We start from the raw sequence: 20652 nt of genomic DNA, 5'->3' as shown, positions 1-20652 counted from the left end.
CAGATAATCGGATGCAGCAGCTGCGCGAAGCCAGAAGACGGCGCGGCGCGTTGCAAGAAGCGCGGGGCCATTTTCCAGCTGTGTTCATCGCATGCCAGGACCATCGGTCTCGGTGTGAGCAGGCAGGTGACGTTGAAAATTCCGCCGCATGGCCGACCACCAACAATGCAGGCAAGCGGCCAACCCAACGGCCTTGCCTGCCGGCGAGTGCCGCGTCATCAATGTGGGTCCGCGGTTCGTACGGTGATCCAGCCGGCGCCTAGAAAACCCCGAGTCATCATTTGTATCAAATCTCTCTCTCTCTCTCTCTCTCTCTCTCTCTCTCTCTCTCTCTCTGTCCTTCATATGACGAGCGCTAAGCGAAAACGGATGCTTGTTTCTGTCTGTCATTCTTTCCTTCCTTCTTTCTGTTTCAAGCGACGCTTTCTTTGCAAACTTCCAGAAAATCTGCCTTGCTGGGCAAGGCAGATTAAGCATTGTAAGGACTAGTAAGGAAAGCGAGTATTAGCATCCATGGTATAGTTCTTGCTGCTTAAATGAAATCACACACAGCGTCGAACACATCCCTATGGCTGAAACCTGGTGCCGAGGTTTCAAGGGAGAGCATAATATCCCGTAGCACTCTGCCACTAACACTTTCATCGTTAGGGTGTCGCCCGCTGTACAGACAATGGCCGGGTAAAACTACACTGGCGTCCGTTTCCGCCTTGAGCGAAAGAACTCGGTGGTGCAAGCGGAGACCGGCCGCGTTCGTAATGCAGCACTTCACGTTGCACGCAAAGCACGCGGTACGGATGTAATCTGCAGGCACGACGTGATAGCATTCCGCACGGTTGTTTTCCAGATGGGCTCCCGGACAGTCACAGCACTGCTCGTTCTGCTTCTTTTCGAACATGGTAAGTGATGAAAAGGTTAGCCAAACTAGCCACCGAATACATTCGGCGAATGTGGCGTTGGCCATTAAGGTGTGCCGTCAAGTGCGGAGGGCGCAGCGTAACCGCTCAGGCTAGCGGGCATTCCGTTTTAGTAACGTCTGAGCACCTGACCGGCGCGACGGAACACAGAGGAAGCACGCACTACTATACTGTGCTTTTAACCTCTTGACGAGGAATACATGGAGTCTCCGTCATGGTGTCAGACCCAAGGATTAGAGAAATGATTCGGGTCCGGTAAGATGTAATTGTTTCCTTCAATCCTTTTCTTATCCACCGTTTACACAACTGGCCTATACTATCATTATTCCACAGCTCGTGACTAATCCCAGCTTTTCGCTTGCTGCCGTCCGTCTCCGTCTATTCTCCTGCGTCGTCCTACAAGGTCGATCTCATATACTTTTCAAAATGTTTTGCTAAGCGCCCTATCCTTGGGCAACTGTGTCCGTGTGGCCGAGAATAGCAGAGTCGGCGCACACAGGACCTATAATACTAACCGTTGAACAAACAGCCATACGTCATGTAAAGACGTCGTGGAGTTTGCTTAGTACTCGTTTATGCTCCGACGTTCGGCGTGCTTGCTGCCAGCTGCCGAAGAACAAGAAGCGCGTGACCGATATCCCACAGCGACGCAGCGCCGGCATCAGATAAAAAGCCTCGAGCTGGCTCTCGATGCGTCAGGTCTGGCAGCCCAGAGTGCTTGAGGACTAACGCCGCCTCGGGAAAGAACCATCACGAACTAAAGTTTGGATCAGAGCTAGTTGATAAGACATCAAGGTAACAGAGCAAAGGACGGGAAAAGCGGGAAGGCCGTAGTGGGAGCATATATGTACACAGGCGCCCAGGTTTGAGTAGTCGTATACGGAACATATGGCTCGCATGAAGAAGGCCTCTGTGTTTAATCTAATGGACAGCATGCTTCGACTCTAGGAAATTGCGACCTCTGCGACATCTGTCGGCGAAAGCGAGACAGCGCGGTCCGTATGCCGTACAACCAGCGTTGGCACTTTGACGCCTCCTCGTTCCTCTGCCAGCCGTTCAACTTTTGCGACGACGAGATCACGGAGCGCATGAAGGGTCGCAAGTCAAAGGCTGAAATCAACTGCGGAGGTAAGACCGCGAAGGCATGTGCCGAATGCGTCACCCTCACGCGTTTTTCGCAAGCGGACCTTCTCGACTCCACCCCGTCAACTCAAGCAGACTCGTTCGAGCAGACACTGAGCCAGGGTGCCTGGATTCGATGTTTCAGCTCAGAAATAATCGACGCGTTAATTGCGTGGCATCCCAGATTGGGCGCCGTGCGCCACCGAATTTTGACATGATTACTGAAGCGGAGCGATGATTTAATCAAAATGTGGCGCTGTCTTCCGGTTTATGATAAGGTCCTTAGATAAATGTGTATGCCTTAGCAGAGGTGCTTAGAGGGGAAGCGTCGAATGGAGGAACGTTTAGAAACGAAGGGGATCAGTTTTCTAAGGCAGCTAAATTGCATGGACGTGTACCGCAAGAGCCTTTATTTTCTTTTTTGGTGTATGAGAAACATCGCAGTGAGAATGAAGACGAAGGAAGACACAACAAAAGCGTTTGTGTTGAGTCCACGTCTTCCTTTGTCTTCGTTTTGGATGCGCTGTTGTATATTCGCCACGAGTCAATACCAACTCGCCCAGTTTTCCTTCCTCTTTCTTTCTTTTATTATTTTTTCTGTTCCTGCAGGCCTGCGGGTACTTAACTGTTCACGTGGCGGCGTCGTTTTACGTGCCTATGAGTGTCTGTGGTTCCACTGCACGCGGCCCCGGCGTCAAGACGGAAGAGCGCATGCAGGACAATAAACGGCATTTAGAAAAGAAACCAGTTGATGCCTATCTTAGCAAGTGATTAAAAGGCCTTGCGAAATTGCTAGCAACTTATTCTCAAGTGCACTTAGCTTGCGGTACGATGTTCCAGGATCGTGCCGTAGCTCAGCTAATTGAAATGTCTATAGTGTTGTCGGAACAGACGAAATAACCGCGAGCTTCTTGACATATGAGCCAGGGCGTTCCGTGTTTCTGGTCCGAGCTACAGGCCACATTTATGTGGACCTATGCGACGGGTTTCTACGCTATATAACAATCACATGGTGTACCTTTCTACAGTCTAAAACAATTTTTGCACCTTTTGGAGCTTATCTTGTCCCACAACAGCAATCTTCATTAATTTTGCCTACGCTTGTGTTATTTGTATATCTGCGCTGGCTACTTTCCTGTCAGGAACGCTATGTCACGCTGATTTGGATATGCCGTTCGTGACATGAAAGTAAGGGGAGCGGTACCTTAAAAAAAAAGGGGGGGGAGGAGAAATGCACACGAAATATGTGAAAGTTATTGTAGGGGACAAGGTAAGCACAACAGGTGCAAGAGAGAGAGAGAAGGATGCACAGAAAGGCAGATCAATCAATCAATCAATCAATCAATCAATCAATCAATCAATCAATCAATCAATCAATCAATCAATCAATCAATCGATCAATCGATCGATCGATCGATCAATCAATCAATCAATCAATGTATAGGCGGCACTACTAAGTATTGGCTCGCTGTTGTGCACTGCTGCTTTCGATTCAGGCGTGGACTGTTTCGAGTGGCTATACGAGTCACTGAAGAAGAGGCAGGCGCAGGAAAGCGACCTGCCCAAGACTATGCTCAGCCACCACCAGTACCACGCGCCCCATGCAACGACGACGGCTCCGTTGGCGCCCAAGCCCGTCTTCACCGCAGCCACCAGACACGGCGAGGCGACGACCACCCAGCGCACTTCCACTGTCACTGTCAGGACCATAGTCAAGGAACCTGCCACGTCGCAGGACGAAGCGCTGAATGAACCCGAAGCACCTTACGAGTTCGGCTTGGCCAAGCCCGAGGCAATCCACGTCCCTCTGGGTGAGTGATGCGCAGTTTTACTTGTTTATTTAATTTGATCTCACTCGCTTTCTTAAGCGAAGCTTGTGTTGGCTCACAAGTGGCGTTGTCATGGTCACGCAAAAAACCCAGTTGCTTCCAGAGCATAGCAGCTGCGGGAATGGACGGTTTGATGAGTTGACAATGGCGCCGGAACCCGCCGTGGTTGGTCAGTGGCTATGGTGTTAGGCTGCTGAGCACGAGGTCGCGGGATTGAATCCCAGCCACGGCGGCCGCATTTCGATGGGGGCGAAATGCGAAAACACCCGTGTACTTAGATTTAGGTGCACGTTAAAGAACCCCAGGTGGCCATAATTTCCGGAGTCCTCCACTATGACGTGCCTCATAATGAGAAAGTGGTTTTGGCACGTAAAACCCCATAATTTAATTTCATTTTCAACGGCGCCGGAGCGTAAGTCATTAGCAAGGATTCCGGCTGCATAGGCGCGCGCTCACGCCACGCGCGCAAGCGTTTCGCTTCCGTTAGGGAGGAAAAGGGCAGGAAAGGGTATCGCGCTCGCTGCGCCGGCTTCCTTTCCGTTCAGTTCAGGACAAGCTTCGCTGAACCCCATTTTCTCGTAGGGGAAGGGTTGGTCATTTTTTTTAAAGCGAAGCTTTCTTTGCTTCTTCCTTCGACTTTCCCACTGCTGTTGTGGGCTGCTGTCGCGCACACCGCGTCTGGTCGGTGGTTCAGAGCGTGTGTATATATGACAGGTGCGAGTAAGAGAGGAAAGACGACAAGAGAAATTCGTTTTCACCCCACCGCGTCGAATCTGCACAATGCCCTCTGGAGCTCCCTGTCCGTCGCCACATTAGCCACTTGACAATTGTAATTATCCGTGACTCCCCTCACAAGCATTGCAGAAACTGCGGCGCTTCCCTATCTACAGGCCAGAGGGGGACGCAGATAGAACTGTAGAGAGGAGAAGAAGAGGAGAAGAAGAAGAGGGAGGAGAAGAGGCAGTTTCCATATAAGAGAGGGGGGAGGTGACGTGAGAAGGCAAGGAAAACCCACTACTATACGACGGCGGTTGCGGGAAACAGGATAGGCTTAATTTCAAGGTACGGTACAGTACGTTGCTGCTATTTCTGAAAAATAAGCGTCATGCAAACATGCCAAGCGAGCAACTTATGCAGAGCGTGCAGAAGCAGAGCCGCGTTATTGAAGGCGCACCGCAAGGTTAAGGAGACGCTACGGACGCGGTCGACCGTCAAATCAGCACTTCTGCGCCCGCCGCGTTAGCTTTGCGGCTATGGCATTGGTAGAGGTCGTGGATTTGACCCCAATCGCGGCAGCCGCATTTCGACGGGGGCGAAATAGAAAACACACGTGCACTTGTATTTTGGGACATGTTAAAAAATATTACGGTGTCAAAATTAATCCGGAGTCCACCACTACGGCTTGCCTCATAACCCGAGTGTGGTTTTGGCACGTACCAGTCCCATAATCCAATTCAACTTTATTACTTCTGCCACAATGCAATGTGTAATGTGAGGAAATGACAACGCTCAACCCTCTCAGAGGTTATAAAATATGGCGCACAACAACGCCTCAAGCAAACACCTCTCCCTGTGTGTTCTGTGTACTACGCAGACAAACAGCAATGGTGCACGCAAGGTAACGTTTAACATCAACTCATCACTCTCGTGTTAGCCTGAACGTTGAAGAAAATAAGCTTTATCCGTCAACACTGCCGCAAATTATCGTCAATCAAAGCATCCAGCGCCTAAAGCTTCGCTTACATCTATTCCCACAGTGCTTGGGGATCTGCATATTTCTTTTTTTTCCATTTTTCGGCACCATCGCACCTGGAGTAGCATGTCAGACCTGTCGTTAGGCTAACCTCTTCACATATAAGTAAACTTCTCTCTCTCTCTCTACTTATACAGGCAAACAATGTTCATTCTTCCTTGCAGAAAGAGCGCTTGTGTTTCAAATATAATTCCTTTGTCAAAGGTGTTACATTAGACAGCATGTGAATCAACAACAATGCGTGAGAGCAGTGCCGGTAGCAAGACTGCACACTAAATCATTAACGTCGATGCGCATGACCTCCAAGTTAGCAGGACATGTTATGTGAACCACGTACACCGTTATTGCTTTCACCACTCGAACAACAACAACAAAAAAAAAGGTGCACTAACGCGCCAGCCTAAAAAAATAATAAAGGAACGAAAAACAACAAATACTTGAAGATTTAGGTTCACGCGACAGTTTTGAAAGGTAAAACAGACGAAAGAAAGATGAAGTGAAACTTTGTTGATTGGACAGAGAGAGAGAAAGAGAACAAACGTTTAATAATGCGAATCAGTGAAAAGAGTTCTTTCTTCACTCAAGGCGGGTGGCCTCCTCAGTCCAATTAGCCATTGGCCTTTGCTGCTTCCATCACCTGGTTCGCCAGCTTGCGCTGGGGGGGGGTATTCTGAAAGAGTCCACCTAGTGGACTGTCCATTTCGGACGATGCTGATTGGATGCTGCTATACGAGAGAGGAGGAGACGAGCAGCCCTAGCCAATCAGCAGCGGCCGAAATGGACAGTCCACTAGGTGGACTCTTACAGAATACCCCCCCCCCCCAGAGCTGACCGCGTAGTCAGTGGCCGCCGCGTTTGTCCATTGTCTGTGACGACTTCTGGGGCCCGTTGGGAAGCACCGCAAAACATCCCCTTCCAGGAGTTCTCTTGCTCCAAGCTAACTGTGAAGGTGGCAGCGAATCAGCTAACAATTCTCGGAACGTGACTAGACATGCCGGCGCCGTCCGGCTGTTGACGCGGCGCATTGCTGGCTTCACAAAGTGAGTCGTCGCCGCGGGCCGGGCAGGGTTCGACGGTCGCTTCTCCGAAGATCGCTACTCCCGCACGTCGCTCGAAACAACTGCAGCGGGCGGTGAAGGGTTCGGATGTCGCTTTCCCGAAGATCACCAGCCTCCGCAGACCGGTTGTAACACACACACACACACACACACACACACACACACACACACACACACACACACACACACACACACACACACACACACACACACACACACACACACACACACACACCACGCGCGCATTTTATAAGCTGACGCCGTGGTACCGGCTCCTCCGCACCAATCACGTGCACCACGCAATGACACACGCACTAGTCAGCGATATGGCTGCGTCGTCACTAGTGAAATCAGGCACGCACTAGGCGTACCTTAAGTACGCCAGAACCGTGGAAAAATGGCTCTGCATTTTCTTCGGGGAATCGTGATTGTCTCGGGCCCCGTAGTCCTGGGTTCGATTACTACCCAGACCGAAACGCACGAAATTTTCTTTTCAGATACACTAATTTACTTTGATCACATGAACTTCCCTGAGAAATGTGACTTCAATCCGAGAAATTTTTTGACTGGTTTTTACTCTTGCGGTGTCGGCCATATTTCGTCACGGCGCAGTTTCGCCAAGGTCACCGCCAACGTAGACGCCTAGGACTTTCGCGTTAAAGAGAAAGGGTCGACCAAGTGTCGACGCCAAAGACAAGGTCGATGCCTGAGCCTTTACTCCAGACATGGATACGTAGGCACAGTTGACCGATTCTTTAACCGTACCGCGCGAGCGTCGACTGGCCTAACTTAGAAGGCCAGCGCCTTCTAACGGCGCGAAGCGACTAGATCAGCAAGAGTAGCGCATGCGCGCCAAGTTCACTCGAAGAGCGAGTTTCGTCTGCTAGGCTATTCCTACCAGCACGACACAGCCCTTGGCACGATTAATTGGGCGCAAATTTCTCGGCTTATTGGAGGTGGTAGGAGCGTGTGTCCCTGGCTTGCGTCCTTTTTTTTTCTTTTTCCTTAGCGTGTGCTGCTTTCGTGCGCGTGCACAGAATAATAACTATTCCGCCTTTTTTTGCGCGCTTTGTTCTTTATCTTACGGTGCATGTGGACTACAGCTGCATATGTTATAAAAAAGACGCGTCCGAGTTTACGCGCACTGAGTGGCTCCGATAAGCAGGGAAGCTTAGCCTGTATTAATCGCAACAGAGGAGGTGTCGTGCCTGTCCGAAGAGCCTAGCAGACGAAACTTGCGCTTCGCATGAAGTTGGTGCGCATGCGCTACTCTTGCTCATCTCGCTGCTTCGCGCCGTTAGAAGGCGCTGACCGGCCGGCCAGTCGCCGCTCGTGCGGTATTGTTGAAGAGTCGGTCGGCTGTACATAACTGAGAAGAGAGTTAAAAAAAAAAACACGCTAAGTCGCGGCTTGACGGTGCTCCCTTACCCCATGTGTGCATCGGTACAACGGTACGCACAAAAACTGACCGCACAGGCCAAAGGTTTTAAAGGAAAGACTCGACGCAAAGAAGAAGATGCGGTGCAGCATAAAATTAACCATACAACGAATACAATAACATATCATTGCAGACATTCAATACAAATTAGAGTGAAATAGTGGCGGCGTAACGCACAGAAAAAAATTAACGAGAAAATCTTTTGAAGAGAGTTGTAAGAAATTTGATGGATCGATGTGTAAAATATGCCAAACTTGTTTAGTAAAGAAGCCCAAGTATATTTTAGAGTTTGAAAACAGTAGTTTGTACGTGGGTGAGACACATAGCAGTATTCATGGTGTCATGTAGGGTAGTAGTGAATGTTGGTGTGGTGGTGAGCAACTTCGGATAAGAATAATATACCGTGTTCAATATGTAATTCGTGTAGCTGTAAAAGACGGTAATGGCACATGCTCGAAAAGCGTACGATGCGATAGGCGCTAAACAGTGATTAACGTTGTGTTCTGTAAGGCACGGCAAGAATTGCTCTAACCATATTCTTCTGCATAACTGGGAGCTTCATGATATTTGCCTGTGTTGTATATTCTCCTTTCCCCCACCCCCAGTGTAGGGTAGCAAACCGGATGCTGTTCTGGTTGACCTCCCTGCCTTTCCTATCCTTGTTTTCTCTCCCTCTCTCTACCCCACACCGAAATGCACTATTTGAATTGTGATTAAAATAGTGCGTAGTACAACGTAAGCTTTCATTTCACAGGCAGTAAATGCTGAACATTTCTCATGATTCCAACTCTGCGGGCAAGTTTACCTTGCATATGTTCTGTGTGATCATCCCATATGATGAAGTTATTGAAATTTACTCCCAGCGTTTGGACTGCGCTTGTGATTTCTATGGCATTTTCTCCGTAGGTAAGAGTAGTGCTGACAGAAAGAGATTGATTTTTAGCTCTAAAAAATCTGGCTTTACCTTTGTTCCAGTTTATAAGGAGAGAAAAATTAACATACCAAAAGTGCAACTTATCTAAGGCGTTTTTGGCTGTTTGACCAAATCATTCACCTTAGTATCTGGTAAAAATAAGCTCGTGTCGTTTGCATATATAGTATATTGAATATCAGTAACTATTTCTATTAAACCATAAATATAGATAGTGAATAGCAAAGAACCATACAGGCTACCTTGAGGGACGCCGTGTTTAATATATCACAGGACGAGTGATAGTCGCCAATAACCACATATTGAACACGATCGCACAAGTTATATTAAATATAAGGAAATACCTTGTGCACCATAAGCTGGAAGTTTTGAAAGAGGGGTTTTTGCGGTTGATTATGTCAAACGATTTCGAGAAATATATAAGTATTCCTAGAATAATTATTTTTCTTTCAATATTATTACGAATAATTTCTTTTGGTTTGAGCAATGTAAGTGGTGGCTGAAATGGTGATTCAAATGATTCGATGATAAAATGTTGATTATATACCTCTTCATTCTGTCTATTTCGGTCTTTCTTTTATGTTCAATAATCTTTCATTTCGTATCTTATTCATATCGTATTTCACGCACAATTACGACGACCTTGTCTTCTCTGGCGCGGACTCTTGGTTGTGCCTTTCTTTTTTTGGACAATATGCCAGGTGAGCCGATGTGGGAGATGGTGCAGTCTATGGTGCAGTGGGATAATTTTCGAATATGATGACGCTAATTATGTTCGTACCATTAATGTTACTTACTCTGCGACTAGTTCTCGCTTCTTGTGGGCAATGCCGAAGCCACCTTCCATACACAACTTCCTCGCGCAAGTGCTTTTTAGTTCAAGCGAGCTCATTCCATTTTCCAAAAATGTGCCACTCGACGACTTTGCCTCAAGATGTCTATATCTGCGGTGGTGCACCCTTTAAAGGGGATATAGTAGAATTTGGCAATTTTTGATTATGTTGACATTTATCACGTCCGTGCCGTTAACTTCACCAACTCTGCAATTAATTCTTGCTTTTTGTCTGGTATACACCGACATTTTGCTACCTTTTGCAACTCCAGAAGGCTCTCTGGAGGCCCCAAAGAATTTTTTTCTAGATGCTATAAGATACCCAGATACCAGATACGCTAAACCCGTCTGATCTGAGCTAAGACATTTTGTTCAATACACATAGGGACATGAAGTGCTAATACACAGATACAATAACAGTTTCTATGGGAACGTTTATTAAGGCTTTTAGAGTAGATTGCTATTATGACACGTTACCCCGTGGTCCAAGCAAGATGTGCTTTCCGCAGTTCCAAAAGGCGTTGGCACTTGTGGGAATGGAGTAAGATGCTAACGAGAGAATTGCGGGAAGCATACCTTGCATGTTCACTAACTGCGAAGAACCTTACCTGAGAGAGCTTTTAATTTCTGGAGGCAAAATGCAGAACTTTTGTTGGCTCATAGAACGAATGTGCGTGTCTGCATATATAGCGCATATCAGAAGGTTATTGTCCACGCTCATAGTCCAAACGTACACATTTACTTTTTTATGGGCATTCTTTCTTTCTATTTTCATCAAGCAACAGGGAGGGGGGCTTAGGCTCTCGGCGCAGTATTGTAAGCATGATGTCTATATAGAATAATTAAATCAATATGCGCATCAGAAGCTGTGTCTACAAAAAATAAAAAAATAAAAGAAACACACACACACACACACAGAGAGAGAGAGAGAGAGAGAGAGAGAAATGGAGCGATTAAAGGACTATTGACAGCCAAATCTTTGTTTGCAGGTCGTATGCTGTAATGAGTAAGTCAATGTCTGATAATCTAAGAACGAAACCGTACATGCTCTAACGTGACGAATAATGAATGCTAGTGACGTTAATTATAATGAGATTTAACGTCACTTCGAAACGTGCACACGAAACCATAAGAAACGAGCGCCGCATCGCGGCGGTCGAAATTGACGAGACACGTGGTCTCGCACTTAAAAAGTTCACCGACGATTACGATACTATATGATGCGAAATTTGAGCACAGCTCTGTCGGTGTTTTAAATTCGCGGTTTATTGAGGCAAAGAATTTGAGGGACACATACACGCATCTGCTGTTACAGACCACTTTTTTTATTTTCCACACATTATATTCCTTCAAGACACACACATCTCCCTGTTCTTGATTGCATGGCCGCTGGTTTATACAGCGGCCGTGTTGATGGTCATGGAGGAAGCCTTGTGGTTGGAGAAATGGACGGATGTATGTTCGGCGGCGGCACGTAACTTCTGCTTCGGCGGCGCACACCTCTGGATTCTGGCGTCGGTGGCGCTGAGCGTCTGCTTGGACAACTAATTTGCCAGTAGTGGCAGAAGAATCACTTCTACCGGTTCCGTGGCTCATTGTTCAGAAAGAATACGGGAACATTGAAATAAATTTGAAATGAATTTAAATTTTGAAATGCTGACCATAAAAGCTATCGCAGCAGAGGGAGACGAAGCCACTGCTAATGAAAAACCTTTAAAAACAAGCTTTCTCAAGTTTCAGGTCATCTTTTCACTGTTAAACAAATTCCACAGGAGGTAAAACTTCTGCTCTATAACTCCTTGTTTTGTTGCCACCTAAATTACGGCTGCCTGGTTTGGGGCACAACACCTGCCACTAATATTAATCGTATTTTTCGTCTGCAAAAGAGAGCTATTCGTGTTGTGTGCAAAGTACCATTTGACTTTCCAACTAATTCATTATTTAAAGACCTAAAGATACTTAAAGCTCCCGAACTCTTCATTTTTTGCTTAGCGTTAACATACAGTAAAGAGTGCCAGAAGAACATTAACCACGCCAAGTCTATAGCCAACTTAACACGAAATAGAAGCTATTATGCTACAAGCTTTCCAGTATATTGGTTTGTGCCATACCCACGTACCAACTATGCGAAACAAAAGCTTTCATACACTTTACCGCAATTATTAAATAAGTTAATGAACGATGGTATTGATGTTCTTTCTTGCAGTAAAAACAAGTTAATTAATTACTTTGGTGCTTATTAGCCTTTAATTTCTGTATAAGTAGGCTTTCTTTTTATTGAGTTATGTATTTTTCCTATTTCTATTTGCTGCATGAACACTTGTATGTCTACGATTATTGTTTTTGTTTTGTTTTGTTCTTTCTCTCTTACCCTCCCTTTTGCCATGTGTTCGTTTCTGCTGCTGCCGTCACGAGAAGGTTTAAGGACTAGTCAAGTTGCTCTTTTGCAACTTTTGTCCTTATATCCTTCATAAACTTGTATATTTTTATGGAAATAAATTCCTTCATTGATTCATTCAACACGGAAACGCATGGCTCGCGCAGGGCGCATTCTGTAGTGGCGGCGGCAGCGAAGTAGCGCATGCACAGTGGGTCCGAAGGCCACGATTTGTCGCCACGCCAGCGATTTGTCCCCGTGTGTGGTATCGGTGGATGCGCTCACCGAAAGATTTAGTAATTACGTCATCGGCGACCGAGTGACGGCTCACGCTACTATAGCGCCATCTCGCAGCGGGTCGCCGCCATGAAGCACTCCTCGTGCGGCACTCCGCTTTCCTCTTCACCCTTTCGCCATATCCTCTTCCACTGCTTTACTCCTTTCATCCTCCGCTGCGCTCGCAATCAACGTTGATCTTTTTTTCGTTCCCCACACGGCTGGCGCCACCTCTGCCGCGGATGCGCGGAGGTGAGCGCCATCTAGGGAAGCTGCAAGGAACCCAGCGGTGCGGTTCCAGTTTCCGGGGTCCGGGGCGCTGTGGCCCTTTATATTTTACGCGGAGCCTCGCAAGGAAGCAAAAATACGGTTCTACGTGACGTGTGGTTGTTTCGTGCAGTTCATGGCTGACAACGCGGCAGGCGTCTATGAAAGGCGACAATGAATGGGGTTATAGCACGTTTGCGTGGATATTGGCTCTTTCCTGCGTATGGATAATGGAAGCTGAAGGTTGGGGAGAGGAGGTGGTGCCTCATGCCCATTCCTGCTTCCGAAGCCCCTGCTTGCGCCACCCTACCGAAGCTCGTGACGTCAGAGTGCGCGCCGCTCGCAGCAGGCGGCGATTGGCTGAACTGCACAGGACGATGCGCAGTAGCCGAAGGAGAGAGAAAAGGTTCCGACATGGAGGCCACGCAGCGTTTCCGCGCGTAGAGTTTCTTACGAAACTTAGTAGAGGGAGCTCTGGTGCTAGTGTCGACGGGATCTGCGAATATGGCGGTACAGCCACCCTGGAAATAGTGAACAGTACATGGATTCCCCTAAAGTTCGTCCTTTTGTCTGGTGTGTGACTTTGCAAATTGACCATTTCCGTCAAAATACTGCGTCGTAAACGCAACAACGTCCAATGACTACGTGTATGCGCAGAGGCTTATATTGCCTTGCCATGTCTATAAAATTGCGAGTGCTTGGAAATTTAGAAAGATGAAGCGTGATAATCAAGGCCACGAGAACGTTGGAAGCCACAAGCACGGATATTAGGCACATCCATGTACTAAACTGTTATTCCCGCAGTAGCCTAACGATCGCAGCGCCAGAGTTCCCTCTATTATTTTTGGAGGAGTCTTTGGCTGCGTGTTCTTCGGAAATCACGCTGGAGATGGCTCAACGGAGAAGCTTGAATAGAAGTGCCTGCTATGAGGAGGGAATTAGAGGCCGAATTTCCTAGCAGACTGTTGAACACGGCCTGTTTGATTGTCATTTCTATGGAGCACAAAGGCGATCACTTGCGACTGCACTAGCTCCTGTAATCATGAAGCATTGTCGGAACGGACCGTTTTGAAATGCTGACCATAAGAGCTATCGCAGCAGAGGGCGACCGAGGCACCGCTACCATTTTTAAGGAATGAAAAACCTTCGAAAAGCGCCTTTACCTCTAATGGTGCTCAATGTGCCGCACGTGATTCTGTGATTCTGTGATGTGGTAGTAGAGCAACTGTAAACGTGTCATGATCTGCTATTTGCCTATCTTTTTTTACATACTTTCTTCTCATATGGCGGCACCCCCATTCCACTGTTCCGAGTTTCTGCTCCGGTTAACATCCCTGCCTTTCTACTTTCCTTCGTCTCTGTCTCGGTTCGTATGGTTCCCTCCAAGTTTATAAAAACGTCTTGCAGCTTGGCAAAATGAAAGGGTTCGAAGTACGTCTGGGTCAACGTTAACTTGAACTAGTAATGTCGGACTGGGTGACTGCAGTTCATTGGTGCTTTAAGATTGCTGTTCGCAATAATTTATATTTAAGGCAGTACAATAGCCTCTGGAGACTTGCATGCATTCGCTCGTGCTTCAAAGCGTTACCTCTTGCAATATGTTGCGTGCACCTGGTAGACACATTTCAAGCTCTTTTAATGCTTTCCTCCTGAGCGTCCTTAGCATTCTCTGTCTCCTCTGTCCGGAGCAGTGCCCAAGCACAGCTCGCACCGCAAGCCCGAGCTGTGCACGCTGAAACCCGACCGTGGCCGTCGCTGGCCGTGCTCCCAGCGCTGGTACTACAACACGGAGGAGAACGCCTGCAGCACGTTCACCTTCTGCGGCCAAAAAGGAAACAGAAACAACTTCCTCACGAACGAGACCTGCTACGAGGAGTGCCACGGTGAGACGAGCGTAAAAGGCGCATGCGTATTAGCAGTAGGCACCTTGCACAAATCCACAGGGCGCTCCGACGCGCTCAGTTAACCCCCACAAGCGTCGCCGACACTGGCCGCTATAGGGCCGCGAAGGAAATGAGACCGCACACTCACTAAACGACAAAGGCACGCTTCAGTTCTCCTCTGAGCGTTAAGCACCTGCCTTTGCCGAACTCAAGCGCGGCAATGTCTGCGCTCTTAATCTCGATCGCGCACGTGCCCTGACAGGCGGAGCATGCGCACTTTGACGCTTTCTGTTCTCGGGCGCATCTTGCCTGCTGATAGCCGACTGGAGTGGTGCACGGAGAATGTGCGTCGCGCTCCTCCCAGTTTGTTCTCAGCACTCGCTAGGTGATGTGTAGAGGCGTTGCTGCCATTATGAAAGGCTTCAGTGCAAAGTGCCTATACGATCTTGTCGTCTATGTTGTTGTTGCAGCGAGCCGGAGTTTATCTGTAGCGTAAGAGAAAACAAGCATGAATCATCAGCAGTGCATTAGGAGGTCCCAAAGCAGAACTGTCCGGGGGACCTCCTGTGTACAATGCAAACAAGATAATGGTATAAGCAGCAGCAGGATACATCCAACAAGCGATTACACACAGCAGAGTGTTATCAAATACAAAATGACAAGATAAAACAATGAAATAAATAACTGCGCTCATAGAAAAAGTTATTTCATTGTGATAAACTAACAGTGGCATGAAGACAGATTATCAAGATCGTTTATAAATAATTTATAACAATACAAGTTTTTGTGGACTATCGAACAGGGCAAACGTTGTTTTAACAGGATTTATACGCAACTGGTTTAAAGTACATCACGCGGGGAGTTGGAGAGGTCGGTGTTGAGCGTAGCTTGCAGAGTGGTTAATGTGTGCTGGGATGAGTATAATGTGGTGTCGTCGGCATATAATGGGCAGTGTGAATCGATCAGCACATGAGGTAAGTCATTTATGAATAATAGGAAAAGCAATGGACCTCAGATGGAATCCTGAGGAACGCCACTGGTAATTACTTTATTGGTATAGCAATGATCATTTACGCAGACTATTATGGAACGATTATAGAAGTTGCAACGGGAAAGTTCGAGATGTGGACCAGCAATACCAAGCTTATCTAATAAAATGTAATGATGTAGTGTGTGAAACATCTCTGTAAGATTGATAAATATAGCCGTTACAATCAGTCCCCGATCAATGGCTTGCTTGATTTTGTCAGTCAATTGAACTGGCGCTCATTCAGTTGAATAGCCTTGTCTGAACCAAAATTGCAGGGACTGATAAGCCTAAACTTATCTAAGTAGTTAATGAGGAGAGTATAGATAAGTTTTTCAAGAACCTTGCCAAAAAATGGCAATATACAAATGGGACGGTAGTTGTTAATTTTTCACGATTGCCTTTTTTGAAGACAGGAATTATTTTACCAACTTTGAGTTAGGAAATACCCCAGCACGGAACATTTTGTTAATAATATCAGCAAGGACAGGTGAGATGCCAACAGAAACAAGCTTCATATGAGCTAGTCTAATAGAATCAAGGCCAGGTCCAGTTGATTTTAAGAGAAAGCTTTAGCTCGGGTGCTCCTATCTAAATACATGTAAAAGGAGAATTCGTTTTTCTCGGCAAGCACTGTACCAAAATTGACGAGGTTTGTTGCATTTAAAAGAAAAATATAAAATCTAGTGACTGTTGATTTCAAATTCTTGATTTAGATGCTCAATTTTTTATTAAAAATTGGCAAAAATCGAAAATTTTCAGGTAACGAAACTATCAAGTTTACAACACCCTAACTCAGCAAGGAAAAATGATGTCGCAATTCTGTGAATTGCATCTGATAGTACATCTAAAGCAGACAAAATTGATTTGTTACACATGAATGTAAAGAAATTCAGTAACATGGAAATACAGCTTTTGCGCAACCCTTCTACACAACGTAACAAATTCACGTAAGATATAAATTGACATACCGAATTTGTCCGCTTTGAATGGTCTAATGGATGCCGTTTATAGAACCACGATATGTGTTATTGATACAGAGCTAATAATTTATAAACTTCGTGCGTCTAGTTCTATAGAACATTCGAATTTTTGAAAATCTTTTTCACAATATTCAGGCCCTGAATCGGAATTCCGCTTCTAGCAGTCACTAGAATTTAGCTTTCTCTCTCAAATGCAACAAATTTCATTGAAATTGGTAAAGGGGTCATCTCATATAAGCTTTTTAGCGTTTTACATGTATCTGAATAGGACGCATCAGAGTTGGGCCCGAGCTAAAGTTTCCTCCTAAGGAAGAAATAACATTGTAGACTTCACGCCGTGGAACAGGAGGAAGATAAAATGAGCATAAGCTACGCGAAATACTAGGCACTGCACTAGCTGGACGACCGTTACCAGAAGCAGCAAAGTGTTCAGTAAATGCGTTAGCAACAGCAGTATCTCTGGTGTATCCATGGTCATTGCGAACATTTTTTCTGATGCCTGAATCAGACTATTTCATATTAAGAAGCTGTCTAATTAGTTTCCAGTTACGCCTGGCATTGTTTCCGTTTGCAAATATTTTGTTTTCGTAGTAGCCTCGTTTTGCGCGCCTGAGAACAGCAGAAAGAATGAATATCTACGGAAGCGATTTTTCAAGTCTCTGTTAAAAGACTGTTATCTTACTTCTTGTGAAGATTACTTTTTCTTGTTATAGAAACCCAACATGGCATCTGTGATCGGAGGATTTCTTGGAGTAAAATACTAATGAGTGACTTGTGAATGAGTAGTACACTGATCAATGCATTTAATAATTCTGAAATGAAACATAGAAAATACCTTCCCAGGACAACCTTCCATATATACGCCATCCCAGTTTGGGGTATGAACCTGATGAATAAACTGTGTTTTGCTGAATGAAGATCAAACATATTTTTTAAAATTGCCAACTGCTTCTGAACCTAGGCAAAACAAGGGGGAGGGGGAATGACCAGCGATTGAATAACCTATTACTCCAGAAGAGCAATCAGAATCAGAATCGAATGAAGAAAATATGGGATCAAACAGCGTGGAAGAGCACTGAAAGATCATGCCTGCTTGGAGTCTGAATTAGGGAAGAAAAGCCTTAGCTGAGTAGACAAGTTATATAGTCAGAGCGAGGATGACAAAGATGACAGTTGAAACCGAGAATAATTAGTGTTTATGTCTCGCAAATTATTATATTTTTATTTTCATTCGTTAACGCATGTAATATATCTTCTAGCTGAGAAAAGAATTCCGCATAAGAGGTTGACCGTAAGCGATATATAGCACCTACTATTGTACAGCTATTATTGATGGCAGATAATTGCGGTCCAACTTGAGCCAGATGGATTCGCATAACAAGTCCAGAAAAGCAAGATGGTAACGTTGAACGTAGTGTAACGATGATCTGATGAAAACAGCCGACCCGCCGTTACGGTTGGAAGTACGATTATTCATTTCAGATTTGTAGGCGGACTAGACCATACAAATTGAAATCAGCTGACGTTAGCCAGGTCTCCGAGAAGCATATCAAGGAAAAGGTGTGGTCAAGGATAAATATGAAGTTCAGTAGATCGTCATGGTGCTTGCGTAAACATGAATGTTGCAGTGAAGGAAAGAGAACGCAGGTGATTTATCTTGCAACAAATATTTCTGTTGGTCGCAAGAAAACATAACACAAAAAAGGCAGAACAGCAACTGTGGTTAATGGAAAAATCGTTCGAACGATCACTGAATGATCGCCAGATCCACCACACCAATGATGAGACGCGGCTCGTGTCTGATTTCTTAGCTTTAATGTCACAGTTGTCAGCCCACCAGTGCTTCCAACCTTTACCTTTTCTTGAGCTCAATAGCCTGCGCAGAGAGTTGTTTGTTATCAGGCGCGAGGTGATCACCGATGAAAATTGGCTTCTTGTTACTCGGAGAAGAAAAAAAAATCCGATGGCCGGTGCAGTCAGCCTGGCCTTTCATGCGTTGGCTGCAAACTCGGCGCGCTTAGCTCTTGAACAAAAACGTGCAATAATGTTCGTGTCCTTTTTAGCAGAAACACGATGCGTGGCGTCAATGTCGAATTCAATGATGGGTCAGCCAATCCTATCACCAATGGCCTGCACCACCGCCAGGCAATTTTCGCCCTGCGTAGCGCGGACGCCCTTCATCTCGTCATTATTTAGAGGAGGGCACTGTTCCAGAGCTGAGAGACGCTTCGACAACAGTTCATTTTCTTTCTTCAGTGGTTTGTTCTCTTTAGTAAAAAAAAGGTTTGTTCTCTTCCTGCTTGCAAGCAATGCTCCGCAGGATGAGCCAGAGCATCAGGTCTGATAAGAAAAGAGTTGCTTCATTTTCTACGGAAGGCCTCGTTATTTTTATTCTTTTCAGGAGTTAGCGCATGGCATCTGGTACAATATACACTTTTTGAATTCATTGCATAACCCAATTTTCATCTCATAAGCAGGTCCCTGAACCGTTTCAGTATGTCTGTCGCTAGACCTAGGTATTTAGACATTCACCACGGGTGAATGATTTTCTATAATTATGAACAATTATATTCTGTGTGATGGCCCGGAAATGGTCGAATGGCCAAGCGTGTATAGAATTTTATATGGCATAACAGGCTCGTATATGTTAATTCAGGAAGCCGGTATTCACATCCACGCAAGAGAAAAAAATTGGAGGACGCTTAAGCTTCGCCTTCAAGAGTGGAACGCGACAGCGTTCCCGTCGACCCGCCAAGGGGTGTAAGACAATGGGCTACGGCGCAGCGACTACGCGCCCCGCATCGGACGCGGTGAGCGTCGAGCAACGCAGCGTTCGGCGCGACAACGAAATGTGCGCCTGAGCAAGCGACGCACGCCTGAGCCTTAGAAACAGCTAATTTCTAAGGCAACACCGCGTTCACTAGAGGCGCTTTTGTACCGCTCTGAAGCATCGAACTCATGGCTCAGTGGTCGCTAGACCGGTTCGCGAATATTTTTGCGAATCGGTGTCCCATTTTGTCGAAGTGCAGAAGGTGCAGTCGTATGTACCAGAGTGGGTTCCAAGATTAGAAATGTTGTTGCAGATGCCGAAATACTGATGGCTTGTAGTCAGCAAACAGCTGACGGTTCTCGGTACTATTATCTTGTTAATCTGTTCTTCTAATCTCGTAAACTCTGTGAAAAGCGAGGCAATAAAGAAAAAAAAAAAACTCATGGCTCAGTGGTAACGTCTCCGTCTCACACTCCGGAGACCCTGGTTCGATTCCCACCCAGCCCATCTTGGAAGTTGCTTTTTATTTATGAAATGCCTGCCGTGATTTATCGCTCACGGCCAACGCCGCGGACGCCGACGCCGACACCGACGCCGACGACACCGGCTTTTCTGCGACACGAGCTCCTTAACGCTATCGCGTTAAAACTTAAATTAATGCACGTACTATCATTCCCTTTGTATGCGTATATGAACGCGTCCATACTTGTAGCAGAAGCCGAAGCGTGTGCTGGAATCGAACGTAATGTAGGTAGGCGTCACGGCACCGAATCCAGTGGAGGATAAACGTGCATCCCTTGAATGCCATGCTAAGAAAAAAAAAGAGAGAGAGAGAGATGATCACCCAGTCCGAGATTTCCTAGACTGATCCAAAACTTTACATTGGCGTTTTCCCGCTTGTATGACCATGGTCTGGCAATGAAGAAACTGACACAGATGGGATGAATCAAGTATGTGCTTTATTTATTTTTTTATTTATTCATGAAGTGTTACCATGATGTCTTTTTCCGAAATGTTCTTTTCAGATGGTAGTCATCGCACGTAGGTGTCAAGATGGACGCCATCTCACAGCAACGCTGGGGTCGCAAGTGTTGGGGATTCGACGCTAGGCGGAAGCTGTATTGTGTACAAGAGCTACTGGCAAGAAATGGATGAAATAAAAACTTTTCTCGATGAATTGCTTACTGTGCAA

The 20652-nt window shown here is 46.2% G+C and overlaps 1 protein-coding gene across 1 annotated transcript; it reads left to right on the top strand.

Annotated features, from left to right (window-relative positions):
* The first annotated feature begins 613 nt into the window (after nt 1-613).
* On the top strand, nt 614-20633 carry LOC142578977 (uncharacterized). The gene is made up of 5 exons (XM_075688734.1): nt 614-896; nt 1863-2042; nt 3533-3847; nt 14489-14680; nt 20486-20633. Exons 1-5 carry the CDS (start codon nt 845-847, stop codon nt 20503-20505), a joined length of 759 nt encoding a protein of 252 aa, XP_075544849.1. The 5' UTR covers nt 614-844; the 3' UTR covers nt 20506-20633.
* Nucleotides 20634-20652: the final 19 nt, after the last annotated feature.

The sequence above is a fragment of the Dermacentor variabilis genome, chromosome 4, assembly GCF_050947875.1.
Source record: "Dermacentor variabilis isolate Ectoservices chromosome 4, ASM5094787v1, whole genome shotgun sequence".
In the NCBI taxonomy this organism is placed as follows: domain Eukaryota; kingdom Metazoa; phylum Arthropoda; class Arachnida; order Ixodida; family Ixodidae; genus Dermacentor; species Dermacentor variabilis.
This window is presented reverse-complemented; position numbering and strand designations above follow the sequence as displayed.